The following is a 22,500-nucleotide window of genomic DNA, read 5'->3' as shown; positions in this document are numbered from 1 at the left end:
TTGCGATAGAATGAACTACTTTCTTTAACAAAATAGCAGGAATTCCATCAGGCCCTGCAGCAGCTCCATTTTTAATTTCATTAATAGCCTGCACAATATCAGCTTCATTAATATCTATGTCAGCTAAATCTTCACTATTTTCATCCCTTACTTCCATTATCATTATCTTCATTGATCTATTCGTAGGGGTGAATTCTCTCTTATATCGTTCTGCCAGTATGTTGCAAATTTCCTTTTTTTTCATTCGTTAATCCCTCCCAATTCATTAGGGCCTATTTCTATTCTTCTTTTATTCATCTTCTTCGCATATGAGTATAATAGTTTGGGATTTTGCTTGATATTTAATAGGGTTTTTTCTTCCAAGTCCCGTTTTTCATTTTCTTTTGATTGTATAATCTTTTGTTCTGCATTTTCTATCTTACTTTTTAGTTCTATAACTTTCCATGCATTTTTTTTTTTTGCTAGACCTTTTTTCCACTTTCTGATTTTCTGGAACAAGATCCTTCTGTCTCTTGATTTAGCATGACTGATGTTTGACTTTTCTTCTTCGGTATATATTTATCCACTATTTTCTCTAATATTTTATATAATATCTCCGTATTTACCTTTATGTCATCACTTACGAAAATAGTATTCCCAATCTTTGTTTAATTCTTCATTTATTTCTGACCTTTTTATATTTTTATTTTTACTGTAGAAGTTGTATTTTCCATATCCTTCCCACTTTTTCATTTCTTGCTTATCTCTGTTTTCACTTGCTTTGGAATGGACTGTTAATTCTGTGACATTATGGTCTGAAATACTCGCATTATAAACTATTATTTCTTTAAACATAATTCATCTCGTTCACAAATACTAGGTCTAAAGTATTTTCCTTTCTTGTTGGCAGGTGATTTATTTGTTGAATGTTGTTATTCTAGTAGCATATCTAATAGCTTTTCGAATTGCCTCTTATCTTCTGCACTACTATTACTCTCTTTTTTATATGATAAGTACATCCACAATCTCCTATTCGTTCTTTCCAGTCTACGAAAGGAAAGTTGAAGTCTCCAGATAGGAGAATAGTCAGTCCTTGTGATTTCTACATATATCATCCAATTTTTCTATTATTAAGTCAAACTCTTTAGTATTAGGAGGTTCTATATATTTACTATGTTCATTAATTTTTCAGATTCAAATTCTACGCTATTAGTTCACATTCTGAGTTACTATATTTCTCATCTAATTTTTCCTTGTTTTTTGTCTTTCCCATATATTGCGGTTCCCCTTGATTCCTATTTTGTTTTCTATCTGATCTATAAGTTTGAAACCCTTTTTATTTTTGTCATCATTCCCAGTCTCTTGGGAATACCAGGTTTCACTTATATTCATTATATCTATTTTCTTTTCAATTTGGGTTAGTTCTTCTAAGTACTCTATTTTTCTTTTTGAGTTACTCGTAACTAAACCCTGCGCATTCATCACTATGATGGTTTGGTGTGTTTTTTCTCCTTCACTTAATATTGGTAATAATAAGGATTTTCCCATGTCTCTTTCCTGTTCTGGTATGTTGTTCTTTTTTTCATTTCCAGAAAATTCTGACATTAAAAAATCCAACTTTTCCATAATATTTGTTCTTCCTTCTCATAATTATTCATTTTGTGTCTGAATCTGCAATTTTCTCCATATCTGCAATATCCCTTTGCATAATAAAAACAGTTATTATCTCTTGAGTAGAATCTTGGAGCTGATGCATTGAAATTTTTTGAGGGGGGATTATATGGCGAAATATCGTCAAAATTCGTTCAGCCGTTCTTGAGATACTAGTGGCGTACACAATGAAAAAAAAACACATATGAGAGAGAGAGAGAGAGAGAGAGAGAGAGAGAGAGAGAGAGAGAGAGAGAGAGATAATATGGATTCCACGCCAACACAATCATCACAATCCGTACACCCGTTCTTGAGATAGTATGCAGTACTAACCGAAACAAAAATTCTTCAAAACAACTAACTTCTTTGATGGGGAAAAACAACACCAAACAAAAAAACTTGCAGACTAAACAACACCACTAAGATCTGCAGGTGCGCAAGGAACAGCGTTTAGAAATTTCCAAATAACATCTGCAAAGGCAAAGGGATTCATACGAGGAGAACTGCAGTGTCATTACATCCAACTTTTAAGAAGTATTCCGAAATTACAGAAACAATTGCAAAGAAGAGAGAGAGAGAGAGAGAGAGAGAGAGAGAGAGAGAGAGAGAGAGAGAGAGAGAGAGGTTATAATATAATTATAATTTATTTATTAGGTTGTGAGTAGATATACGAACAGAAGCAACTGCTAAGGAGAGAGAGAGAGAGAGAGAGAGGAGAGAGAGAGAGAGAGAGAGAAATGGCAATGTAATTTATTCACTAGAGTGAAAGCGTGCAATAATCCTGAGAGAGAGAGAGAGAGAGAGAGAGAGAGAGAGAGAGAGAGAGAGAGAGAGAGAGAGAGGTCGGGGATAAAATCACAATTAAAATTTACTCATTAGATTGAGAGAAGACATACTAACAGAAGCAATCGCAAAGTGAGAGAGAGAGAGAGAGAGAGAGAGAGAGAGAGAGAGAGAGAGAGAGAGAGGGAAACGTAATACAAGGCCGGGAAATGCAGCAATGCGGTATATATATAATTTATATCGCCCGTGAGCTCCAACAAATGTCGGATTAAAAATGCATTTATTACCATTTGTTTGGGTGAATAATTGCACAGTTTTATTATCTATTAAAAGGGCGCAAGGGAAACAATGCCATATGTAAGAGAGAGAGAGAGAGAGAGAGAGAGAGAGAGAGAGAGAGAGAGAGAGAGAGAGCCCAAAATAATCAATAATGTATAAATAAATGAAAGAATCACGTAAGGATTAAATTTCAATAAATCTCAAGAGTCAACCATAAAAGAGAGAGAGAGAGAGAGAGAGAGAGAGAGAGAGAGAGAGAGAGAGAGAGAGAGAGAGAGAGAGGAATAATATACCAAAGAAAACATGAAAAAACCGAATTTTGATGAATCTCAAGAATTAAAGTTAAATGAGAGAGAGAGAGAGAGAGAGAGAGAGAGAGAGAGAGAGAGAGAGAGAGAGACATAAATCCTATTCAACCATAATTGGAACCGCTTAAATATATCACGTCAACGACGGAAATAATTTGCAACACCAGACGAGAACAAATAATTAAAAGTTAGCTTCAGTCAGACTCCAAAATGGCTATTTATCATATTAATGAACCGGTGGGGAGCAGCCAGTGGCCCAGTTCGTAAACAGAGAGAGAGAGAGAGAGAGAGAGAGAGAGAGAGAGAGAGAGAGAGAGAGAGAGAGAGAGAGAGAGAGAGAGAGGTAAATGGGCGAATAAACCATTCGTTCCGTTAAAAAGATTCTACAAAATAGTTTCTTCACAGATTCTGAAAAATAGTCACTAATTGACTCTTCAAATAGTGTTCTGAATAGACTGTAATGAATTAGTCTCTCAACAGATTCTACAAAAATAGTCTCTAATAGAATCTACAAAATAGTCTCTTAATGGATTCTACAAAAATAGTCTCTTAATAGGTTCTACAATCTCTAATAGATTCTACAAAAGTCTCTAATAGACTACAAAATAGTCTCTTACTAGATTCTACAAAAATAGTCTAATAGAATCTATAAATTAGTCCCTAATAATTTCTACAAAATACTCTCTTGATAAGATTCTACAGAAGAATCTCTTAATAGAATCTATAAAAACGGCTCTAACAGAATCTACAAAATAGTCTCTAATAGAATATATAAAATAGTCACTCAATAGGTTCTACAAAATAGCCTCTTAACATATTCTAAAAAACAGTCTATAATAGATTCTATAAAAGTCTCTAAATAATTTCTACAAAAACAGTCTCGAATAGAATCAACAAAATAGTCTGTAATAATTTCTACAAAAAAGCTTCTCTAAAAGACGCAGACGGAATTCAGGAGCACATTTGCAACGAGAAAAAAAAATGATTTTATAAATTCATATATAAAAAACTATTTTCATGCTACATTTCCTTAAAATATGCAGATCCAACGCACGGCACTGAAACATTCAAATCGAAATACTGAATGTGGAATATGGAATATATATATATATATATATATATATATATATATATATAGATAATATATATATATATATATATATATATATATATATATATATATATATATATAATATATATACTAAACATTTCCACGAATGTGTTTTTTCGGGAAGTTGAAAAAAAAAAAAATAATACAAACAGCGATTGGGGCCAGATTTTAAAAACTTATTTTTCGGATGACCTCATTCGCAAACCTATATATGCCAGGCGTACACATAATCTGCAACGGTAAACACGAATGTGTTTAAACATCAATGTGTTTAAGTCAACCCAGATAGATGGCCTGACCTGAACGCATCAAGAATGTCCTTTCGTATCAATATACGTGCAAACATAGAGCTATAGAGAAATATTTTTCGTATCTACGCGAATACGTAAATGCAAACATACACACACATACAGACAGAGAGAGAGAGAGAGAGAGAGAGAGAGAGAGAGAGAGAGAGAGAGACTCCTATCCACCTAAACAGGTGACCCGTCTCGTCAGCTAGGTTTTTTTGGCCATTGACACCTAAGCTGACCCTGATACCCTATAACTTGGCAGAAGAGTCTTCTAGATCAGATCCGGCTACAGAGCTGTTGACAAGCGACGTTGCTTGTAGAAAAGCTGTATACTGCTTGTAGACAAGATGGTCATTGCTGGTAGACCAGATGAATATTATTTGTAGGAAAATGAACATTGCTTGTAGACACGATAAATGCTGCTTGTAGACAAGATGAGCATTGCTTGTAGACCAGATGGACATTGCTTGTAAACGAGATAAGCATTGCTTGCAAAAAAATGGATATAGGTTGTAGACAAGATAAGCGCTGCTTGTAGAAAAACGAACGTGGCTTGAAGACAATGAGAACAATGCTTGTAGACATGAAGAACACTGCTTGTAGACAAGGACATTGCTTGTAGACAAGGAGAATATTGTCTGTAGACAAAATGAACATTGTTTGCCGATAAGAAAAAACCTAGCAGAGCTCACTGAAAACCACTGCTTATTTTACCATTTTACGATTTTATATATATTAAATAAAAGTCTTAACGATATAACACTTTTTTGCACGAAAGAAGGGAGTTAACGTTTACGCAATATGATCAGTATACCTTAAATGAGTAAAGACTCGCAAAAGAAGGTTCTGGTATATATAAAATCTGTCCATTTTGTTAAACAAAAAATGTTTAAAAAACATCTCTAGGTTCCATTATTTCCGTTATCGGATGATTTACCTCGATAAAAGCACTTTGCTAATTTTTATACCCTTTTATAAAAGGCAAATGTGAGTCGTAATGACTCAGAAGTTGTTTATTCATTTATTTATTTTTTGCTTCCATAAAAATAAAAGATTACTTTTTCATTCCTCAATATTTAATTTTTTTGTTTTGTTTGCAAATTATTTTAGCTAAAATATTCTGCGAAATTCCTTACAAGCTATTTCGCAAGTTACACACACACACACACACACACACACACAAACACACACACACACACACACATATATATATATGTATATATATAATATATATATATATATATATATATATATATATATATATATATATATATATATATATATATATATATTGATATATATATATATATTATTTATATATATATATTGATATATATAATATATATATATATATATATATATATATATATATATAAATATATATATATATATATATATATAAATATATATACATATATATATATATATATATATATATATATATATATATATATATATATATATATTTAAAACTATAAATATTATAATTATATACTACTATATATATATATATTATATATATATATTATAATATTATATATATATATATATATATATATATATTATATAAATTAACTACCAAGGTTCATTTTAGCATCTTATTTCAAATACACGAATGAATTCACTACCGTAGATGTTTTTGCTGACTACCCTAAATTCAATCGCCCTATCTCGCATCTTCAATTACAGTAACTGCTCAAATCTTAATCTTTTTTATACTTTTTTTTTTAATACACCCAACATACAACAATTACGGAATACGTAAAATTTCATCCCAACGGGAGATTTTGCAAATATATAATAAACAGAGCAGTTTATTTTAAGAGATTCTAATATCTGTTATTTGCAAACGGTAAACACTAAATAAACTTACAGAGACTCGTAAAAAGATGCAGAGGTCACACGGGGTCATTTCAGAGGTCACACGAGGTCATTTGGCTTCCGGTGCGAAGTTAAACACGAGAATTGATGTCGTCGAACATCGCAAATATTTGGGATAGAAAAGAGAGAGAGAGAGAGAGAGAGAGAGAGAGAGAGAGAGAGAGAGAGAGAGAGAGAGAGAGAGAGAATTAATTAACGGAAGGGAAATTCTGCAGTTTCATTATTTTCAGTGAAAGTGTAATTGAAAGTGTGAAAACAATTATTCGCGGTAAATATTTGCGAAAGCTGAAGCTGAAATACTAAAAATAGATCAATAAATAAATAAATAAATAAATAAATAAATAAATAAATAAATAAATAAATAATAAATAAATAAATAAAAATGACTTTCATTTTGGATGATGACACACCATAAGAAAAAAAGCCAAAAAGTAAATCAAGCAAGACAAGGAAACGTAGATAAAGATAAAGATGGAGATAGACTGCGTCGGAAGAACAATGAGGTTTCCTAAAGGGCGGAACCTGGTCTTGGAAGAAGAATCCTCCTTTAGAGGGCCACTTGGCACTCTCCCCCTCCCCCTCCCCCTCCCACCTACCCACCCACCCCGCCCCTCTTTTTTTTTCCTCCACATCCGAGGAGCCAACGTCAAGGAAATTTCATTAAAGAACCATAAATACCAATTAGAAAACGTTAGAAATCAGTCGTCTCTCTTTCTCTCTCTCTCTCTCTCTCAGTGTGAGGCGCCCCGAACGAACTGTTAAGGTTCTGTAAGGGAAGGTCTCTCTCTTCTCTCTCTCTTCTCTCTCTCTCTCTCCTCTCCTTCTCCTCTTCCAAGTTCTCGTTAGGAAGTGCCACGGTCACATTTACCTTTAGTCTCTCTCTCTCTCTCTCTCTCTCTCTTCTCTCTCCTCCTCCCCTCCCTCTATCGCTCCCTGTCTTTCGAGAAGCGTTTCGGTCACATTTACCTTCAGAGTCTCTCTCTCTCTCTCTCTCTCTCTCTCTCTCTCTCTCTCTCACTCCCTCTTCCACGGTCAGGGGCACTCGACCCTTGACAGGTCTCTTCCGACGACACGGCTTAAAGTCAGTCAGCGCCTTTGCATCCCTCAATTGATGCTCTCCCACTGGGATGCTACAAACCTGCTCTCCGGCCCGAATCTCTTCCACTCCCAATTTAATTCTTCTTTGGGCTCTTTCTTGACCTCCTCCTCCTCCTCCTCCTCCTGCTCATTATTTATTACTTCCCCTTCTCTTTGCTTTTCTGCCATTTCTCGTTTTCTCATTACTGCTAACTCCAGTACCACAGCTACTCACTACTACCATTACTACTGCTACTTTTATTGCTACCATATCGACATCTATACTGCTGTCTTTAGCAGTATCGTCATTAACAACCACTATCTTTGTTGCTATCACCACCTCCTCCTCCTCCTCCTCCTCCTCCAGTTGGTCTTCGAGTTTTCGTCACAGATTTGAAATTTAGTTTCACGGTCTTTTAGAAAGTAGGGGACATTCCGAATTGAATAAAAAAAATGGCAAAAGAACGTATATATGAATAAATGAATGCAAGGACTTCATTTGTGTCGACAGATTAGTTTACTGATAAAGAAGATTTCATCTTGGAAAACTGTTAACTTATGATGGTATTTCTATAGATGATAAAAACTGCGTGTTTCAAAGTGATGTAACTTAGACAGATAAGGGTTCCCAAATCACTGTTTTGTCTCGGTAGGAAAGCTGTGTATGCCTTTTCCAAAAGAACTTCGTGTTTCAAAGTGATGTAACTTAGACAGATGGGGGCTTCCAAATCACTGTTTTGTGTCGGTAGGAAAACCGTGAATCTTTCTAAATGAGATAATAGCAAAACTTCTCTTCAAAGGAAAAAAAATAAGAAAATTGAATGATCTAATTAACACAAGAATCCAGGATTCCCATTCATAAAGTGAAGGTTTTACTCTGGGCTAAGCAAACCGGTTAAATCTTAAGAGTTCACAACAGTCGAAAAATATCAGTAAAATATGGCAGAGAAACTGTATAAATGCTTTTTCATAATAATAATAATAATAATAAATAATAATAATAATAATAATAATAATAATAATAATAATAATAAAATAATAATAAATAATAAAACAACTAAATTTTACACAATTTGGTTCCCATAAAAATAATTATTCTTTGCAGCAAACGAAAACAAAAGGAAAATTATATATACAAAAATTCTGCTTTCTTTTTACTCTCAGAAATTCTCCCAACACAACATAGAATTGTTCGAGTTTCGCAAAAAAATAAGATAAAATAAAATCAAAATTGACAAAAAATATATTTACTGAATTTCCATTCCTCCAAATTTCAAAAATCTGGTAAAAGTAAGAAAAAACACACATACACAGAATCAAAAGTAAAAAATACATTTAAACTCTCATCTTTTATCTATCTTCGAGTTACAAGAAAAAGTAAAAAAAAAAGCAGAAACCACAATTAAACTTTTTTTCAATTAAGAGTTATGATGAAAAAATAAAAGTTAAAAAACACACAAAAAACCAAATGAGAAAACATTATCTTTTCTTTCTTCGAGTTCCACGAAAAAAGTAAAAAATAAATAAATAGATAAATAAATAAATAAATAATACAAAAGCACAAACCTAATTTAATCTAATTTTTGTTCAATTCTTCGAGTTACAAAAAAAAGTAAGAAAAAAATAAAAAAGACAAAAGTAGAAACCACATTTAATCTTGTTTTTGTTCCTTTCGTTCGAGTACACAAAAAAAAAGTTAAAAAAAAAAAATAAAAAAAATAAAAATCAAAAAGGACAAAAAGCAGAAAGAAACCACATTTAATCTTGTTTTTGTTCCTTTCTTCGAGTTACACACAAAAAAAAAGTAAAAAAAAAAATAAATAAATAAAAAGGACAAAAGCAGAAACCACATTTAAAGTTTCTTTCTCTTCCCCGCCCCCAACCCCACCCGCACCCAACTTTGCAGGAGCTGTTCAGAAACGACGCCCGCGTGACCCTCTCCCTCAGCCGCCTGACGGTGTCGGCCTCTGGCGTCTACAGGTGCGAAGTCATCGCCGAACACCCGAGCTTCCGCACGGAGGCGGATTCCGCACCCATGACGGTCCTCAGTAAGTTGCGGATGAGCTTTGCGTATTTTGCATGTGCTGTTTATACCCATGTTTTTAAAAACCCCTATTTCTTCTTTTCTGTCATTACTATTATGTTCTCTATTTAAACATTATCATAGTCGGTAGAATCATCATCAGATATATTGTTTGATGATGGACTGAAGTATTGTTAGTATCAATCATAGTAGATATTTTTATCAAGATTTTATTTAAGTAAAAATACAGTTTATTTTTATTTTATATTTTTTTATAATACGCACGAACATTAATGAAGTCTATTTATCATTTTACACACACACACACAATTTTATATATATATGTATATATATATATATATATATATATATATATATATATATATATATATATATATATATATATGTATATGTTTGATTTCAAATCAAGAAGAAATAAAAAAAAAACGTGATTATACAAACAAAGTTGCTATGGCCATGTATTGGTAATAAGACGAAAGTACTTAGCATCTCCAGTGTTTCAATTTTCCCTCTGGCTGTAACTTTGTTTTTCTATATATATATATTATATATTATATATATATATATATATATATATATATATTATATATATATATATATTATTTCAAGCTAAACGAATGTTCCTTTAATATCTAATTTTCATATATGTAAACCGAAGGGGAATTTTTTTTTTTTAGTCGATAATAATTTCGTCCTCTCGTGGGTTCGAACCACCGCCCAGCGGACAGAGCAGAGAAAAAATCAGGACGTCAGTGATGTTATCGATTCGGCTAACAAGTGGGGTTATATATATATATATATGTATATATATATATATATATATATATATATATATATATATTATATATATGTTTGTGTGTGTGTGTGTGTGTGTGTGTAAAGCAAGGATGTACGCATATGCAGGCTGGAGAGCCAAGCAACCTTTTACAACTCCTGAAGCCCTTCGCATTCCCCAAAAATAAATACATGAATAAGACAAAATAATATAGAATAAAATAAAATAGATAAATAAAACGCTCAATCCTTTAGTTTCTGAATAAGGAGAAACATATCTCCAAGGAGAAATCCCTCCTCTCTCTCTTTCTCTCTCCCTCTCTCTCTCCCAAAACCGCATAACATTCAAGAAGACGAATCAAGTGCCATAAAAAAAATCATCCCTGGGTGAGATTCCTTTCCCAAATCCCACCAGAGAGAGAGAGAGAGAGAGAGAGAGAGAGAGAGAGAGAGAGAGAGAGAGGTAAACCGCCTCTCGGCCAGTCCGGATTTTGGAAGGGGATCTGGATTTGGGCAAAAGGAGCTTGTTGATCCTGGCTATGAGGTGGATAGCCAAGTGGCTATTCAAGTGGACATCCACAGGCTGAGACATCTGAGGGTCCTGGTGGATTTGAGGACAGATGACTCGTGTGTGAGTGAGTGTGTGTGTGTGTGTGTGTGTGTGTGTCCATTTAGGGATGTCTAACTCGGAGATCTGACGACAAGAGAAAGGGTGGAAAACCAGACGTTTATTTTGGGAGAGGCGCTGGACTTCCCAAGGGGGAGTTCTTGAGGGGTTCTTTATTGACCACCTGTCAATGTTTATCTTTCTCTTAGGTGTGTGCTGGAGCATGCAAATCCACTGTTTACATTTGGAACCGCATGACGGAATGCAAGCTATGGATGCGTACGTTTCTGTATGGGATTATTTATAAAAATAAGTTTAATTTACAAAGAGATACTTCAACAAAATTAACGCTACAGAAGGAGCACATGATTCCTCTAAACTCATATAAAAGAAATATCAATTTTACGTGATATTTATGAAAATAAGTTTGATTTAAAAAGAGATACTTCAACAAAAAGAACACTACAGAAGGAACACATGATTCCCCTAAACTCATAAAAAGAAATATCAATTTTACGTGATATTATAGAATCTATAAAACTACGGGATATCATAGGCTATAAAATATAGACGATAAACGATCACCTTATGGTGAAGAAATCTGAAACATGACAGACAGCACCTGTGAAAATAATGTGATGCTAATAAACTACGAAAAATTAAATGAATAAGTTTTATGCATTCACATACCAGTCATTAAAGCGCATCTCGGGACTTAACGTATCAACTGCCACTCACATAATACTATCCTGTTCGTTATGCATCCGAAATCAAAGAAAAAACTCTCGCCTGTACCTGATTTAAACGAGCCCTGTAAACGTATGTCGACTGATCATTAGTTTCTAAATCTGACATCTTTTTCATATGACCATCAGACAAACCGGAGGCTGACATAATTAGCCGATCGTTAATAAACAGTCATTAGGGATTTCTGTTTATGTAGACCTTCCAGGGAATGATATTATTGAATACAAATGAGAGAGAGAGAGAGAGAGAGAGAGAGAGAGCGAGTAGGAGAGAATCGGACGTAGACCACTAGATCTTTTTTGTGTACGCTAGTATGCGTGTGTGTATATATACTATATATCTTATATATTATATCATATATATATTATTATATAGATGTATTGTAGGTATACATGTTATACACATATAATCATATAATATATGTGTGTTATTGACAACATGCACCCATTTCTCTTTGCAGAATACTAAACCAAAATCCAAAAAATAATGAATCTGACATCAATCGTAAAAACACATACCTTTATGTTAATCACATTACCCAACAACGCTAACAATATATCACCGGGCCCGATATATCACTGGCTGCTACCACCAACATCTCAGTAATGGTTTCTTCAGGAGGACAAACGCTTTTCAAAACACGAATCAGGATCAATACATGGAGAGAGCGAGAGAGAGAGAGAGAGGATAGAGAGAGAGAGGGTTGCTCATTACTCTGGGTTTGAAGTAAACATTTTATAACAACGAAGGTAAGTGACGAACATGGCACAAATAAGTCTTCTCTCTCTCTCTCTCTCTCTCTCTCTCTCTCTCATATATCTATATATATATAATATATATATATATCTATTCTTCTATATATATAATATATATCTATATATATATACATATATATATATATTATTTTGTGTGTTGTGTGTATAACATATTAATCTCATATGTATATATATTTCTACGTGTATAAATTATCTATAGTCTCCAATATATAAGATATAATATATGATATTTATATATATATATAATATATATTTATATATAGTCTCGTAATTGGCGGCTACTTGGAAATCTTAGCTTGATGATAAATAATGTTCCATCCTGGTCTTGGCACTGTTTATTTATCATCAAGCTATATTATATATATATATATCTATATATATATATAATATATATATATATCTATTATAGAGGAGAGGAGAGGAAGGAGAGAGAGAGAGAGAGGAGAGAGAGAGAGAGAGCGAGAGAGAGCAGAATGGTATCAGACTTCTGCAAAGCATTTAACGACAGTAATCCTACTTAACCTACGGGATGGCTAAGCAACCCCCGTGGTTGATGTTGCTTAACATCGTAAAAACTGGTATGAGAGCACTTCCTGTTACCCCGAAAATATTTTGACCTCCGGGGTTGCCAAGAACCCGAAAATAAGAACCCGAAAATAAGAACCCGAAAATAACATCCGCAAAAAATGGGATAGACGCCAGCGATTGGTCAGGATTACTGAGGAATGTTAATCACTTCTGGGTATACTTGGCAAAGCGAACGTGAAATATGTCAGAATAAAATAAACATTTTGCAAAAAAAAAAAAAAAAAAAATACGAGGAATCGAAACGTGTACATATAAAATAAACGTTTTGCAAAATACTGTGTGCATGTAGTCTGAAAGATGCAAGGTGTAAAAGTCTGAAGATGTAAGGTGTAAAAGATAAAAATAATGCATTTGTAATATAATAATAGAGTTACAAGTGCTATTTGGTTTTGAAATAGTGGGAAAAAGTTTATAATAACGTAACGGAGTCACAAGTGCCACTTTGTTTCAAAAACGGTAAAAAATAATAAAATAAAAAATCAAGCTAAAATTCCATTGTGAGTTACGTGCCAGCTTCAGCAAATCGAAAGAAAAGTCAAGAGAGAATAACAGAACTCATTCTATCCTAAGCTAAGACACAGGCCACGCCCCCTTCGAGATATTATTGCTACACGTTTCCCAGACTGGTCATCTCCGTGTCTGGGAGTAGTAAATTCTCGATACCTTTGGCAGAGCTACACCACTCGTGAGGTGTGGCCTGTTCCCTTAAGTCAAAATAAAACATCCTGAAGTTTATGCTCTGGTTGAAGGGGGAAGGGCAGACTTAATTTTAAAAAGCGACGAGGAATAAAACTTTCTATACGTGTAGAAGATAATCGATTAGTTATACCCGAGAAAAATGAGAGAGAGAGAGAGAGAGAGAGAGAGAGAGAGAGAGAGAGAGAGAGAGAGAGAGAGAGAGAATGGGGGATGGTTTTCAAAAAGGGAGAAGTAAAGACGAGGAGGTTAGGTAGGTAGGTAGGTAACTAGGTAAGAGACGCTTACCTTACCTTACCTTACATCTTGTTCGGGTTTGCCCCAGGTCCCTCCAGTGTGAGGCCCTCTAATGTCTACCAGAGAGTTGCTTAGTACTCTTTCTTCCGGTATATTTTTTGCATCTTCAAATCTTGGATGGTCTGGGATGCCGTTTAGATATTGTCGAGCTTATTCTTAACACCTCTACGCTCACTCCTGTATAATTCCTCAGATGAGCTGGCAACGCATTGGAATAGACGCCTGCATTATCGAGTGCTGGTGCGTAGTGGATTCATGTCCTGTGGTGCTTTCCTTATTTTTCCTGGTATAGTTTTGGGCTACGATTAATTCTACCTCTGGCTTGCTCTTTCTGATATGTTTAGTTTCCATGTATTTTTCTGCTATTCCTTCTATCTGGTTTCCATGCTGAATTATCATGTAGCGTTCTCTTCTCCTTTCTAGACTATATAGATTTTCAGATTGTATTCTTTCCCATTAGTCCTAGGTCCTTTACTTCTTCTATTCTCATGCTGTAAAGGACCTTTGTCACTCCTATTTGTGCAATATCCTTGATAGTGTGGTACCATATTCATATTGCATATTCCAAGTGACTACGAACATATGTTTTATAAAGCATAATCATGTGTTCCGCTTTTCTTTTTTGAAGTGCCGTAACACATTCCCATTTTTTTGCTTACTTTGCCAACAGATGTTGCATATTTGAATCATTGGCATAACATGTTTCCTATTCTCATCACACCAGGTCCTTTACTGCTTCCTTCTTTGTGATGGTCTTATTAATTAGGTCCCGTATATGCATATAGCTTTCTTTCTCTGTCTCCCATAATTTATTGATTCAAATTTATCAGAGTTAAACCATCCTATTTACCTCTGGCCCAATCTATACTTTGTTAAGGTCTCTTTGTAGAGCGTCCTATCTTCATCACAAGTAATATTTCTCTACTTATTCTTGTGTCATCTGCGAAACTACTCACTACCGATCCTTCACATTATTGTACTATGTCTTCACATCATACATAACAAACAGTATTGCAGCTCCACCGGACCTTTGCTGAAACCGGATATTACCTTGACTTCATCCGATTTTCTCTCGTTTGCAATACTATCTGTTTTCTTTTGTGTAAAAATTCCTTTTAACCTCTTCCTACTTTAATCCACGATATGTGTTTTTCTATTTTCCCTTTTCTTCGCTAATAATTAATGGTTCTACTTTATCAAAAGCTTTTTGCAAAGTCTAAATAAACCACATCTTTTTCATTTCCGCTTTTCATATTTTGGGGAATATGTTCTCACGGTGGACTCACGTTGGGTTTGTGTACTTTTTCTCGGGGTACGAAACCATGTTGTCCTTTATTAAACCAATTATTTTTTATTAAATTTTCATAATATTTTTTCTTCATTACCCTTTCTAACTTTTCATAATATGTGATGTTAGACTCACAGGCCTATAATTACTTGCCTCTAGTCTTGATCCACTTTTTGAAAGTAAGGGGTAATATATGCCTAATTTTGGCTCCTCTAAATTCTTGCCTGTAATCTACACTTTGTCTTAATATATGCAAGTGGCTTTGCGATAGAATGACTACTTTTCTGTCTACAAAATAGCATTAATTCATCAGAGAGAGAGAGAGATAGAGATGATAGAGAGAGTAGGAGAGAGAGAAAGAGAGAGAGGAGGGAAATCCTAATTGGTGAAGCGGATTTAAAATTGATCCGATAGCACTCCATGGAAATTGGCGAAGGGATGACTGACAGGCAGGGAATGGAAGCTTAGCTGTTCAGAACACGAAAAAGAGAGAAAGTGGAGACTTGGGAAGTTTTTATTTAACGCTTCATAAACCGGATGAGCCCGCGGTATTTACGAGCGTAGGCTAAGGCGGGGATGGGGGTGGGGGTGGGGGTGGGGGTAGGGGTTGGGGAAAGGGCTGAGGCGGCGAATCGAAACGATAGACTGAGAATAGGAAGGAGTGAAAGGAGTCAATCAAATAAAAATGGAGTGGGTGTTAAGATGGAGAGGATAGAGAGAGAGAGAAGAGAGAGATGAGAGCGAGGATGAGGGGAGTTGGTCAAGATGGAGAGAGAGAGAGAAGGGGGTGTTGTGTTCAAGATGACAGAGAGAGAGAGGAGAGGGTGAGTTTTTTTCAAGATGAGAGGAGAGAGGAAGAGAGAGAGAGTAGAGAGAGAGAGAGAGAGAAAGAGAGAGAGAGTATATAAGACGACGCCACGTAAAAGTGCTAGATCACGACAAATTCGGGCTATCAGCGGAGAAAGAGAGAGAGAGAGAGAGAGAGAGAGGAGAGAGTGGGTGAGTTTATTCAAGTGAGAGGAGAGAGAGAGAGAGAGAGAGAGAGAAGAGAGAGAGAGAGAGGTCCAATTGGCAGTTTATTAGAAACTTGGTTTCTTTTCTGCTCGAATAGTATACTGATTCAGCGATCTGTGCCCCACCGTCGTACCGGACTGATTGATTTGGAGTGGGAGGCCTCGGAGGGTAGTAAGGTCATATAAGGTCCATCATTTTCGACCAGGCTCGGTTAATATCATCACAGCTGAGTGTGGGATCAACATGTGGCATACTGTCAAGGTTGCCATAAATTTATAATGTATTTATAATATGATATATTTTATGTATATATATATATATATATATAATATATATATATATATATATATATAATATATATATATATATATAGAGAAGAGAGAGGAGAGAGGAGAGAGAGAGAGAGAGAGAGGAGAAGGTTGGCTTTTCAGTCGACTGAATTAGAATTGGGAGTGCGGCTGTAAAAGGCTAAAACAGGCTAAACATTAAGAAGATCAGCCCTCATTAGCAAAGCCAGGATTATTTCAGTAGTCACTTAGCTTGTATTTCAAGGAATATTAAAAAGCGTTCGATTTTCAAAGCAGGGTGCAAAATATAGGTTTATGTTTAAAGGAATCTTTCCGAGTCGCTGCGTTCTACACAAAAATATAATATATTTGTCCCCCTTCATCAGCTGTTTGAGTGAATTCTTATTCCTTTACTTTGTTTAAACCCAGATATATATATTAATATAAATATATATATTATATATATATATATATATATATATGTATATATATATATAACATAGCAAAGGAAGGAAGAATTGACTCAATCAAACAGCTGGAAGCGAAATCAGTTTTGGTGTGGGCTGGAGTATAGGAATTATTTCTCTCTCTCTCTCTCTCTCTCTCTCTCTCTGGTACACAATCTAAGAGCATTCTTAGTTCTAAGAAGGACTTAAAGATTGAGTAATTAACTCAAAATCCATAGGATCATGTCTTGATGTGCTTCACTTCGAAGACGATTAAGATCGTAATCACTTCTTATCACCTCTCAGTCGAAATGTCATTAAATCATGCTTTCTTTTGAGTCAAATGTCAACGAGTCATGAATTCATAAGCTTTGTTATCACATCCTACTAAGTTAAATGTTATTAAGCCGAAATTTCATCCTAAGTTAAGTGTCATTAAATCGAGATTTAATTCTGAGTTGAATGTCATTAAATCGAGATTTAATTCTAAGTTAAGTCATTAAATCGAGATTTAATTCTAAGTTAAATGTCATTAAATCGCGATTTAATTCTAAGTTAAATGTCATTAAATCGAGATTTAATTCTGAGTTGAATGTCATTAAATCGAGATTTGATTCCAAGTTAAATGTCATTAAATCGCGATTTAATTCTAAGTTAAATGTCATTAAATTGCGATTTAATTCTAAGGTAAATGTCATTAAATCGCGATTTAATTCAAAGTTAAATGTCATTAAACCTTGATTTGATTCCAAGTTAAATGTCATTAAATCTTGATTTGATTCCAAGTTAAATGTCATTAAATCGCGATTTAATTCTAAGTTAAATGTCATTAAATAGCGATTTAATTCCAGGTTAAATGTCATTACCTCACAATTACGTTAAATCTAAATTGAATAACATTCAATTATAGTCCCTTTCCAGGGCGATATCATTAAATCGTAATCAAATCTGAGTCCATTATCATTAAATCATAATCACTTTCAAAGGCAGTGCCATTAATCATAATCACTTCTACCTCAAATGCCATTTAACCATAATCAGTTCTACGTCAAATACCGTTAAATCATAATAAGTTCGACGTCAAATACCTTGAGATCATAATAAATTTTCAGGGCAATATAACCGAAGAAGAGGAAATCTTGCTAAGGATTAGGAGAGAGAGAGAGAGAGAGAGAGAGAGAGAGAGAGAGAGAGAGAGAGAGAGAGAGCGTGATTTCAGACTGTACATCAGACATGTGTAAAAAGGACACAACCACGCCCCTTGATTTACGACTTCACGTGGAAGGAAAACATAAAATCAAGGAAAAAATGAAAATATTATCACATACAGCCGAATTCCTTTCGGTGGAGCGCCAGAAATATTCCGCGTCGGCATCCCCTAAGGGGTGGGGGGAGGAGGAGGGGGCGGATAAGGACGTCTTGACCGAAAATATATGCAGCGTAAGATACACAAAGTTACCCTTTAAGAGGTTGGTTAGCATTATGAAATAGTTTCTTGAAAACAGGTGAAATTCCTTTGCCCTGATTTTGTATGTTAGTTCACAAAAACACCTTTTTTTTATGGGTTTCGTAATGTTCAGGTCAAGGAAAGCAGCTGACCTGGAATGGGATATTTAAAGGACCTGATATGTAAGCTCTAATCAGCTGTAACAGAAAAAATTATTTTAGTTGAATAGGAATTTAAAAAAAATTCTTATAGATATTTTTTGATGGGGTTTGTGGTACTTAGGTGATAATTTAGTTGAACAGAAATAAAAAAAAAGTCTTATAGATATTATTTGATGGGGTTTGTGATACTCAGGTCAAGGGAAGCAGCTGACCTGGAATTAGAGAATTAAATGACCTTCTACGTAAACTCAAATCAACTAAAAGAGAGGAAAAATTGATTCTAGTCAAACAGAATTTTCTAAAAAGTCTTACACGCAACATTCTCTTATTTTTGTGAATAACTTTCAGCTTCACTAAAGGCACACAGACAAGTTAAAATTTCAACAGCAAAATTGAAATGAAAAAATTAATAAACAGAAACAAAAATAGAAGCCCACGTACATAACACAACAAATAAAGGTTTAACAGACACCAATATAAAAGCGTGATGACCATTTCATAAATAAAGAAAAAACTTAACTTATGAAACTTAAAAAAAAAAAAAAGCTAATTTCCTTCTGCCAGCCCTTTCACGGGCATATGATATTCATTACACCTAAAAAAAAAAAAAAAAAAAAAAAAAAAAACTCAGGAACCATTATCGTTGAAACTGCTCTCACTGATGTTTCATGTGTTTTTTTTTTTTTTTTTGCCTCATATTCCCTTTTTTGTTTTTTTTTTTTACATTTGTCTTATAATATAAGACGGCACTCTTTACACGCGTCATCATAATTAGGGAGTATTTTTCCAAGTTGCGATTCCCCAGAACGTTTCTTCTTTATTATCATTTTTTTAACACTTGCCATATATTCTTTCGAGGGATGTTCCGGGTGACAGTGATATCAAAGGCACGGAAATTAATTACCAGTAATTTTTTCTGATTATGCTTTTTCTAGAGGAATAATCTATTGAGAAAGAAAAGAAGTAAGAAGCAGAGACACGAAGTAAGAGAAGGCCAGAGAAGAGAGAGAGAGAGGAGAGGAGAGAGAGAGAGAGAGAGAGAGAGAGAGTTTTCATGATGTAAATAATAATCATTGCTTTAAGGGCCATCAAGTACATTTTTTTTAAATTACTAATTTTGCACCAGAAAGTTGGGCGTTACAACGTTGTTTAAAACGTTTAATAATTTGCGAAATGTTACTGAGATACATTTATCTAAGAGGAGAGTGAGAGAGAAAGAGAGAGAGAGAGAGAGAGAGAGAGAGAGATCCCAAATCGCTTTGGTAGGATGTGAATCTGTAAAAATTATCTTTTTCCCTCTTTTTCCTTACAGGAATGATTCTGTCCCTCTGACCACCCCCTCCCCCTCCCACCCTCTCCCGTCCCCACCCCTTCCCCTTCATTTTCATGGTGCATCCACCCCAACCACCCCCCTCCCCCAGATAAGACGGGGCAAACGCTAAGACTACTGAAGTGAAAAATTTAACAGCTTTGATATAACACGCATCAGTTTAGAGGGTCTAAGGAAATGTATGCTAACGTATAATGTTTTATTTTTATTTTTGGTTGTTGTTTGTGTGGAGACATTACCAGACGCTTGCTGTGAGAATGGTCAGCCAATTCTCTCTCTCTCCTCTCTCCTCTCTCTTGCTCGCACGTGCAGTCATCTTCTCCGCTTTACGTCAGCATTCCCATTTATATTTTTTCAAGCTGTTATTCTTTCCTAACGCATTTTCTTATTGGTCTTCTCCTCTTTTGAACTTTGTCTGTCTTTCGTTTAATCATTTCGAGCTGAACAAGATATTGTCTCAATTTTTTTTGTTTTGTCCTGTTTCTGTTAACTATGTCAAGGATTCTGCCACACCATGTGTGGAACCTTGCTCTGATTTTCCCTTTCTCTACTGGTTACGCTATATAACTAATATTATATTAATATATATATATATATATATATATATATATCTATTATATATAATGGTATAATCATACACACATGGGTATGTTATATATCTATAACATATATATTTAGACATTATATATAATATCGATTATATATATTATATCTACTATATATATATACATATATGTCTATCTATCTGTAATATATATATCTATATATATATATATCTATCTATATATCTATTATATATATATACTCCTACACACATAAACACACCCACTTATAATATATTATAATATACATATATATATATATACTTATATCGTATATATAATATATCTATATATTTATACATATATATATTTATACCCACACACACCTCACCCACACACACACACCCACCCAACCACACAATATATATATCTATATATATATATAATAATATATATGATCTATATATATGTAATACAACATACATACATATGCGCGTGTGGTGCTGCTTGCGTGCGTGTTTGTTTTAGCTGGCCATATGAAATGGCGGAAAAAAGAGAATACACGATTTGCCTCAAGTGATAACGACAAACACTCGCACCTGCGAACACTTCGGCGATGAAGCATTTTATTGTTTGTTGTTGTTGTTGTGTGTTTGTTGTTTTGTTGTTTTGGCTGCACTTCATTTTAAAAAAACAACATTCTATTGTCGATTCCAGTGCGAAATAAAAAAAAAAAAAAAAAAAAATCTCTGTTCCTTCCTTTCATAACCAGAGAGCCGCATTCGACAAATGTGCGTCGCGAAATGCAGAATAACAGGTGGGGGGGGGGGGGGGGGGGGGGGGGGGGGAAGAGAATTAGTTGTCAAATGTAAGCCTATTGAGGATTAAACGGGAAACGCGGAGCTTCGGGAAAGCGGCGAAATTAGGCACACAGAGAGAGAGAGAGAGAGAGAGAGAGGAGAAGAGCGAGAGAGAGAGAGAGAGTTTTTATACAACTACAATGACTGATGTTATTGCGTGGAGAATGAAGGAGAGAGAGAGGAGAGAGAGAGGAGAGATTTCATGCGATTTAAATAAAAATGCATCTTTTTTTTTTTCTTTTTTGTTCGACGCGATTAAGCAAATTGTCAAACGCTGGGGACTGAATTTAGGGATTGTGCAGGCTGCGCAAATTGCTGATGCCGGTGCATTTGAAAGTATTAATGAACCTTTTCCATTATTAATGCCTTTAGGCTTTGGCGTCCCGATAAGCAGCGCATTCAGGTATGTAACGACTCTGAGTTACGGCCAGCGCTGACGTAGGGTTGAATCCCACTATTATTAGTATTATTATTTTATTATTATTCGACGTAGGTTGAATTTCATCATAAATAATACTAATACTGGGAAAAACTCTATCGCGGAGTATATATATGTTTCTAAGGGTCCCAATAATAAAGACAATGTTGCGATTCGTGTATAATTTTTAAAACCCTTACAAAAACTTTCGAACCCTTCCTGGGTTCATTTATTCTTATTATTATTCAGAAGTCCGCCCCCTACTCAGATAAAACAAGTCGCAGTACAGGGGCCATGACTTGGAACCCGACCGTCCAAAGAATTTGAAAGATTATAAGCGGAAGGTGTACAGGAAATACAGAGAAGTGGTTTTGTCTGTAGTAAATAGACAAAATGACATGAAGGGGTACAATATGAAACCGAGCTTCCAAAGAATTTGAAAGAAGGAGGTGAAAGGAAATACAGAAAGAAGAGATCTCACTCATTGAAAATGAAAATGAAAATAATAATAAAAATGTAGTAAATAGACAAAATGACATGAAGAGGTACAATATGAAAGAGGAGAAGTATCTCAGGCTTAATCTCGTAAATGTAAGAGGCTTAAAACTCCTATGTCAAAAAAAAGGGTGAAAATGTAATTCAGAAATAAACGAGACACGAAAACAGAATTGGAAAATGTTTAACGTTTCAAAACGAGGCAGGTCCGAATAACGTTTTAAAACTAGAAAGCTTTAGTGAATTGAAAATAAGATATGTTTTTTTTAATGAAGAAAGAGGCTTACATTAAAAAGAAAAATTGTTAGGGGTTTACTTTATA

At 34.5% G+C, this 22,500-nt stretch overlaps 1 protein-coding gene across 1 annotated transcript in view; it reads left to right on the top strand.

Moving 5' to 3' along the window:
- Nucleotides 1–22,500, top strand: part of LOC135206038 (uncharacterized) — a 332,904-nt gene that overhangs the window by 173,860 nt on the left and 136,544 nt on the right. Inside the window, exon 3 of the mRNA XM_064237214.1 lies at nt 9,268–9,409. Within this exon, the coding sequence (XP_064093284.1) occupies nt 9,268–9,409 (142 nt within the window). The remainder of the gene's footprint in view (nt 1–9,267; nt 9,410–22,500) is intronic.

This window comes from Macrobrachium nipponense, chromosome 29, assembly GCF_015104395.2.
Source record: "Macrobrachium nipponense isolate FS-2020 chromosome 29, ASM1510439v2, whole genome shotgun sequence".
Classification (NCBI taxonomy): domain Eukaryota; kingdom Metazoa; phylum Arthropoda; class Malacostraca; order Decapoda; family Palaemonidae; genus Macrobrachium; species Macrobrachium nipponense.
The sequence above is the reverse complement of the archived record's forward strand: the minus strand, read 5'-3'. Positions and strand labels throughout refer to the sequence as shown.